Source organism: Oncorhynchus nerka, linkage group LG2, assembly GCF_034236695.1.
Source record: "Oncorhynchus nerka isolate Pitt River linkage group LG2, Oner_Uvic_2.0, whole genome shotgun sequence".
Taxonomy (NCBI): Eukaryota; Metazoa; Chordata; class Actinopteri; order Salmoniformes; family Salmonidae; genus Oncorhynchus; species Oncorhynchus nerka.
In genome coordinates this window covers 13,794,552-13,802,051 of record NC_088397.1, presented here as the reverse complement: position 1 = coordinate 13,802,051, position 7,500 = coordinate 13,794,552, and the positions used below count along the sequence as shown (strand labels likewise).

Below are 7,500 nucleotides of genomic sequence, written 5' to 3'. Positions count from 1 at the left end.
CCCCAATGCATAGTTTGGTGGAGGAGGAATAATGTTCTGGGGCTGTTTTTCATGGTTCGGGCTAGTCCCCCTAGTTCCAGTGAAGGGAAATCTTAATGCTACAGCATACAATGATATTCTAGACTATTCTGTGCTTCCAACTTTGTGGCAACAGTTTGGGGAAGGCCCTTTCCTGTTTCAGCATAACAATGCCCCCGTGCACAAATAGTGCCCGACCTCACTAATGCTCTTGTGGCTGAATGGAAACAAGTCCCCACAGCAATGTTCCAACATCTAGTTGAAAGCCTTCCCAGAAAAGTGGAGGCTGTTATAGCAGCAAAGGGGGACCAACTCCATATTAATTTTGGAATGAGATGTTCAACGAGCAGGTGTCCACATACTTTTGGTCATGTAGTGTATGTTGCACACATTGTACTGAGGCGTGTGTGTGTGTGTGTGTGTGTTTGTACCTGGAGGATCCTTTCATCGTCTATGTCGTTGAAGACAGTTCCGTTGATCTGACTTGGTTTTAGGGCCACCCAGTTAAACACTGGCATACGGAACTTAGTCTGGATAGGCTTCTTAATCTTCACAGCTAAAAGGAGACAGAGAAGGAGGAGGAGGAGGAGGAGGGAACGGAAGGAAGAGAGAGAGGAGGAGGAGGAGGAGGGAACGGAAGGAAGAGAGAGAGGAGGAGGAGGAGGAGGAGGGAACAGAAGGAAGAGAGAGAGGAGGAGGAGGAGGGAACGGAAGGAAGAGAGGAGGAGGAGGAGGAGGGAACGGAAGGAAGAGAGAGAGGAGGAGGAGGAGGAGGGAACGGAAGGAAGAGAGAGAGGAGGAGGAGGAGGAGGAGGGAACGGAAGGAAGAGAGAGAGGGAGGAGGAGGAGGAGGAGGAGGGAACGGAAGGAAGAGAGAGAGGAGGAGGAGGAGGAGGAGGGAACGGAAGGAAGAGAGAGAGGAGGAGGAGGGAACAGAAGGAAGAGAGAGAGGAGGAGGAGGAGGAGGAGGAGGGAACGGAAGGAAGAGAGAGAGGAGGAGGAGGGAACAGAAGGAAGAGAGAGAGGAGGAGGAGGAGGAGGAGGGGAACGGAAGGAAAGAGAGAGGAGGAGGAGGGAACAGAAGGAAGAGAGAGAGGAGGAGGAGGAGGAGGGAACAGAAGGAAGAGAGAGAGGAGGAGGAGGAGGGAACAGAAGGAAGAGAGAGGAGGAGGAGGGAACGGAAGGAAGAGAGAGAGGAGGAGGAGGGAACGGAAGGAAGAGAGAGAGGAGGAGGAGGGAACAGAAGGAAGAGAGAGAGAAGGAGGAGGGAACAGAAGGAAGAGAGAGAGGAGGAGGAGGGAACAGAAGGAAGAGAGAGAGGAGGAGGGAACAGAAGGAAGAGAGAGAGAAGGAGGAGGGAACAGAAGGAAGAGAGAGAGGAGGAGGAGGAGGAGGAGGGAACGGAAGGAAGAGAGAGAGGAGGAGGAGGGAACAGAAGGAAGAGAGAGAGGAGGAGGAGGGAACGGAAGGAAGAGAGAGAGAAGGAGGAGGGAACAGAAGGAAGAGAGAGAGAAGGAGGAGGGAACAGAAGGAAGAGAGAGAGGAGGAGGAGGGAACAGAAGGAAGAGAGAGAGAAGGAGGAGGGAACAGAAGGAAGAGAGAGAGGAGGAGGAGGAGGAGGAGGGAACGGAAGGAAGAGAGAGAGGAGGAGGAGGAGGGAACAGAAGGAAGAGAGAGGAGGAGGAGGGAACGGAAGGAAGAGAGAGACGAGGAGGAGGGAACGGAAGGAAGAGAGAGAGGAGGAGGAGGAACAGAAGGAAGAGAGAGAGAAGGAGGAGGGAACAGAAGGAAGAGAGAGAGGAGGAGGGAGGGAACAGAAGGAAAGAGAGAGAAAGGAGGAGGGAACAGAAGGAAGAGAGAGAGAAGGAGGAGGGAACAGAAGGAAGAGAGAGAGGAGGAGGAGGAGGAGGAGGAACGGAAGGAAGGAAGAGAGAGAGGAGGAGGAGGGAACAGAAGGAAGAGAGAGAGGAGGAGGAGGAACGGAAGGAAGAGAGAGAAGGAGGAGGGAACAGAAGGAGAGAGAGAGGAGGAGGAGGAACAGAAGGAAGAAGAGAGAGAGGAGGAGGGAATGTAAGGAAGAGAGAGAGAAGGAGGAGGGAACAGAAGGAAGAGAGAGAGGAGGAGGAGGGAACAGAAGGAAGAGAGAGAGAAGGAGGAGGGAACAGAAGGAAGAGAGAGAGGAGGAGGAGGGAACAGAAGGAAGAGAGAGAGGAGGAGGGAATGTAAGGAAGAGAGAGAGGAGGAGGAGGGAACAGAAGGAAGAGAGAGAGGAGGAGGAGGGAACAGAAGGAAGAGAGAGAGGAGGAGGGAACGGAAGGAAGAGAGAGAGGAGGAGGAGGGAACGGAAGGAAGAGAGAGAGGAGGAGGGAATGTAAGGAAGAGAGAGAGAAGGAGGAGGGAACAGAAGGAAGAGAGAGAGGAGGAGGAGGGAACAGAAGGAAGAGAGAGAAGGAGGAGGGAACAGAAGGAAGAGAGAGAGGAGGAGGAGGGAACAGAAGGAAGAGAGAGAGGAGGAGGGAATGTAAGGAAGAGAGAGAGGAGGAGGAGGGAACAGAAGGAAGAGAGAGAGGAGGAGGAGGGAACAGAAGGAAGAGAGAGAGGAGGAGGGAACGGAAGGAAGAGAGAGAGGAGGAGGAGGGAACGGAAGGAAGAGAGAGAGGAGGAGGAGGGAACAGAAGGAAGAGAGAGAGGAGGAGGAGGGAACAGAAGGAAGAGAGAGAGAAGGAGGAGGGAACAGAAGGAAGAGAGAGAGGAGGAGGAGGGAACAGAAGGAAGAGAGAGAGGAGGAGGAGGGAACAGAAGGAAGAGAGAGAGAAGGAGGAGGGAACAGAAGGAAGAGAGAGAGGAGGAGGAGGGAACAGAAGGAAGAGAGAGAGGAGGAGGGAATGTAAGGAAGAGAGAGAGGAGGAGGAGGGAACAGAAGGAAGAGAGAGAGAGGAGGAGGAGGAACAGAAGGAAGAGAGAGAGGAGGAGGAGGAACAGAAGGAAGAGAGAGAGGAGGAGGAGGGAACAGAAGGAAGAGAGAGAGGAGGAGGAGGGAACGGAAGGAAGAGAGAGAGAAGGAGGAGAGAACGGAAGGAGGAGAGAGAGAAGGAGGAGGGAACGGAATTAAGAGAGAGAGAAGGAGGAGGGGACGGAAGGAAGAGAGAGAGAGAAGGAGGAGGGAACGGAAGGAGGAGAGAGAGAAGGAGGAGGGAACGGAAGGAAGAGAGAGAGAAGGAGGAGGGAACGGAAGGAAGAGAGAGCGAGAAGGAGGAGGGAATGGAAGGAAGAGAGAGAGGAGGAGGGAATGGAAGGAAGAGAGAGAGGAGGAGGAGGGAATGGAAGGAAGAGAGAGAGAGAAGGGGGAGGGAACGGAAGGAAGAGAGAGAGAAGGAGGAGGGAACGGAAGGAAGAGAGAGAGGAGGAGGGAATGGAAGGAAGAGAGAGAGAAGGAGGAGGGAACGGAGGGAAAGAGAGAGAGAGAAGGAGGAGGGGACGGAAGGAAGAGAGAGAGAAGGAGGAGGAACGGAAGGAGAGAGAGAGAGAAGGAGGAGGGAACGGAAGGAAGAGAGAGAGAGAAGGAGGAGGGAACGGAAGGAAGAGAGAGCGAGAAGGAGGAGGGAATGGAAGGAAGAGAGAGGAGGAGGAGGGAATGGAAGGAAGAGAGAGAGGAGGAGGAGGGAATGGAAGGAAGAGAGAGAGAGAAAGGAGGGAACGGAAGGAAGAGAGAGAGAAGGAGGAGGGAACGGAAGGAAGAGAGAGAGGAGGAGGGAATGGAAGGAAGAGAGAGAGAAGGAGGAGGGAACGGAAGGAAGAGAGAGAGGAGGAGGGAATGGAAGGAGAGAGGAGGAGTAGGGAATGGAAGGAGAGAGGAGGAGGAGGAGGGAACGGAAGGAAGAGAGAGAGAGAAGGAGGAGGGAACGGAAGGAAGAGAGAGAGAAGGAGGAGGGAACGGAAGGAAGAGAGAGAGGAGGAGGAGGGAACGGAAGGAAGAGAGAGAGAAGGAGGAGGGAACGGAAGGAAGAGAGAGAGAGAGAAGGAGGAGGAACGGATGAAGAGAGAGAGGAGGAGGAGGAGGAAACGGAAGGAAGAGAGAGAGAGAAGGAGGAGGAGGAACGGAAGGAAGAGAGAGAGAGAAGGAGGAGGAACGGAAGGAAGAGAGAGAGGAGGAGGAGGGAATGGAAGGAAGAGAGAGAGAAGGAGGAGGAACGGAAGGAAGAGAGAGGAGGAGGAGGGGAACGGAAGGAAGAGAGAGAGAGAAGGAGGAGGGAACGGAAGGGAAGAGAGAGAAGGAGGAGAGAGGAGCGGAAGGAAGAGAGAGAGAAGGAGGAGGGAACGGAAGGAAAGAGAGAGGAAGAGAGGAGGGAAGGAAGAAGGAAGAGAGAGAGGAGGAGGGAATGGAAGGAAGAGAGAGAGGAAGAGGAGGGAATGGAAGGAAGAGAGAGAGGAAGAGGAGGGAATGGAAGGAAGAGAGAGAGAAGAGGGAATGGAAGGAAGAGAGAGAAGGAGGAGGAAGGAGCAGAAGGAGGAGGAGGGAATGTAAAGAAGAGAGAGAGAAAGAGGAGGAGGGAATGGAAGGGAGAGAGAAGGAGGAGGAAGAGAGAGAGGAGGAGGAGGAAACAGAAGAAAGAGAGAAAGAGAAGGAGAAGCATCAGCAGCAGCAGAGTAAAATGTGAACACAACATGATCACATGATAAGACATCACCTCACCACATAATCACACAACATGATCACATGATAAGACATCACCTCACCACATAATCACACAACATGATCACATGACAAGACATCGCCTCATCACATAATCACACATGATCACATGACAAGACATCACCTCACCACATAATCACACAACATGATCACATGACAAGACATCACCTCATCACATAATCACACAACATGATCACATGACAAGACATCGCCTCATCACATAATCACACAACATGATCACATGACAAGACATCACCTCACCACATAATCACACAACATGATCACATGACAAGACATCACCTCATCACATAATCACACAACATGATCACATGACAAGACATCACCTCATCACATAATCATACAACATGATCACATGACAAGACATCACCTCACCACACGACACAGAATAACACAGGTATGAGAGAGGTACTGAGGAGGTGTACCATTATGAGAGATGTATGGAACAGACAGGTATGAGACAAGTACTAAGGAGAGGTGTGAGACAGGTACTGAGGAGAGGTGTGAGACAGGTACTAAGGAGAGGTGTGAGACAGGTACTACGGAGAGGTGTGAGACGGGTACTACGGAGAAGGCGTGAGACAGGTACTAAGGAGAGGTGTGAGACAGGTACTAAGGAGAGGTGTGAAACAGGTACTAAGGAGAGGTGTGAGACAGGTACTACGGAGAGGTGTGAGACAGGTACTAAGGAGAGGTGTGAGACAGGTACTAAGGAGAGGTGTGAAACAGGTACTAAGGAGAGATGTAAGACAGGTACTACGGAGAGGTGTGAGACAGGTACTAAGGAGAGAGGCGTGAGACAGGTACTAAGGAGAGGTGTGAGAGATACTAAGGAGAGGTGTGAAACAGGTACTGAGGAGAGAGGCGTGAGACAGGTACTAAGGAGAGGTGTGAGACAGGTACTAAGGAGAGATGTGAGACAGGCATTAAGGAGAGGTGTGAGACAGGCATTAAGGAGAGGTGTGAGACAGGTACTAAGGAGATATGTGAGACAGGTACTTAGGAGAGAGGTGTGAGACAGGTACTAAGGAGAGGTGTGAGACAGGTACTAAGGAGAAGTGTGAGACAGGTACTAAGGAGAGATGTGAGACAGGAACTGAGGAGAGAGGTGTGAGACAGGTACTAAGTGTGTGATCAGAGGGAACCTACAGAACAGCTTGAGTGACCCCTCTGAGAGCAGAACAGAGGAGAGAACCCGAGAGAATATTGAATTAGAACAAGAAAGAGAACGTTAGAATCAGAGACAGAGAACCAGAGAGAGAGAGAACTCAGTATAGAAAAGTGGTAGTTCAGAATACTCCAATCAGAATCAACTCCAGCGAAAAAGGGAGGCAGATCCCTAGTGTTCACACTAGGAGATCCTTATATAACTATAGAATTACACTTCTTAAATCTCTCTTTGATACATGCGGCACACAGCTCAAACAAACACACACACACACACACACACACACACACACACACAGCCTTACCTGCCAGGCCGGAGTTAAAGATGACAGTGGGTGATCCACCACAGCCGGGAGTGGAGGGCGCATGGGGAGGAGGGGAGGCAGAGGACCGGAGGACTCCATGGAACATAAGGGGGGAGGAGGGGAGGTGGGGGGGAGGAGGAGGAGTAGGAGCAGGGTAGGGCCCGTTTGACACTACAGAGGAAGAAGAGAGAAGACAGAGAATTAACCAACCAGGAGAGGGAAGACAGAGAATGAACTTCTTTGGGACTGGGGGCAGTATTGAGTAGCTTGGATAAAAAGGTGCCCAGAGTAAACTACTCAGGCCCAAAAGCTAGAATATGCATATAATTAGTAGATTTGGATAGAAAACACTCTGAAGTTTCTAAAACTGTAACTGAAATCTGAGGTTTGTAGTTTTCAAGTCATTGCCTATTGAATATACAGTGTCTATGGCACATATGTCAGAGTCAAGGCCCGCGGGCCACATCCGGCCCGCAAGAAGGTTTTTTACGGCCCCTGGGATGATCTTGATTTATTATTAGAACCGGCCCGCAGCAAGCCGGCAGCCCGCAGATCTTTTACACGCACCAATACTACATTTCCCACAATGCAAAGGTGACGCACCGAGCAGTAGGCTGCTTCATTTCAATATTTATTGGCACAGCAGTCGTCAGCATCACAGTAAAATTAACTTTCAGATACCCATCAAAAATGGCAAAACGGAAGGTGGATACTGAGAACCGGGGGTTTCAAACAAGGTGGGAGTCGGAGTATATGTTCACGAAGGTAGCTGGAAAACCTGTGTGTCTTCTGTGTGGAGAAAGTGTGGCGGTACTGAAAGAGTATAATCTGAGACGACATTATGAAACGAAACACGCGGACAAAAACAAGAATATGGACATGGAACAAAGGCTACAAAAGGCAGAGGAATTAAAACGAGGCCTCAAATCTCGACAGGCTCTGTTCAAAAAGCCAAATCACAAGGCCAGGCTGCTGTCAAGGCCAGTTTTATTTTGGCAGAAGAGATCGCTAAATCAGCCCGGCCATTTACGGAGGGGGATTTCATCAAAACTGCATGATTAAAGTTTGTGACGAAGTTTGCCCAGAAAAAGGCAACTCTTTTTAAATGTGAGTCTGAGCAGAAACACCATTGCCGAGAGAGTAGACCAGTTGTCCATCAATCTAAAAGAGCAGCTTGTGAAAAAGGGAAAAGATTTTATTGCATATTCCTTGGCTGTGGATGAGAGCACCGACATTTCTGACATTGCCCAGTTGTCAATTTTCATCCGCGGAGTGGACTCCAACCTAAGCGTGACAGAG

General features: G+C 50.8%; 1 protein-coding gene across 1 annotated transcript in view; it reads right to left on the bottom strand.

The window, feature by feature from the left end:
- The window catches only part of fmnl2b (formin-like 2b), a 40,936-nt gene that overhangs the window by 20,631 nt on the left and 12,805 nt on the right, over nucleotides 1-7,500 (bottom strand). The window contains exons 15-17 of the mRNA XM_065023485.1: nucleotides 6,202-6,372; nucleotides 5,879-5,899; nucleotides 450-574 (exon numbers count right to left, since the gene is read on the bottom strand). Of these exons, the coding sequence (XP_064879557.1) occupies nucleotides 450-574; nucleotides 5,879-5,899; nucleotides 6,202-6,372 (317 nt within the window). The remainder of the gene's footprint in view (nucleotides 1-449; nucleotides 575-5,878; nucleotides 5,900-6,201; nucleotides 6,373-7,500) is intronic.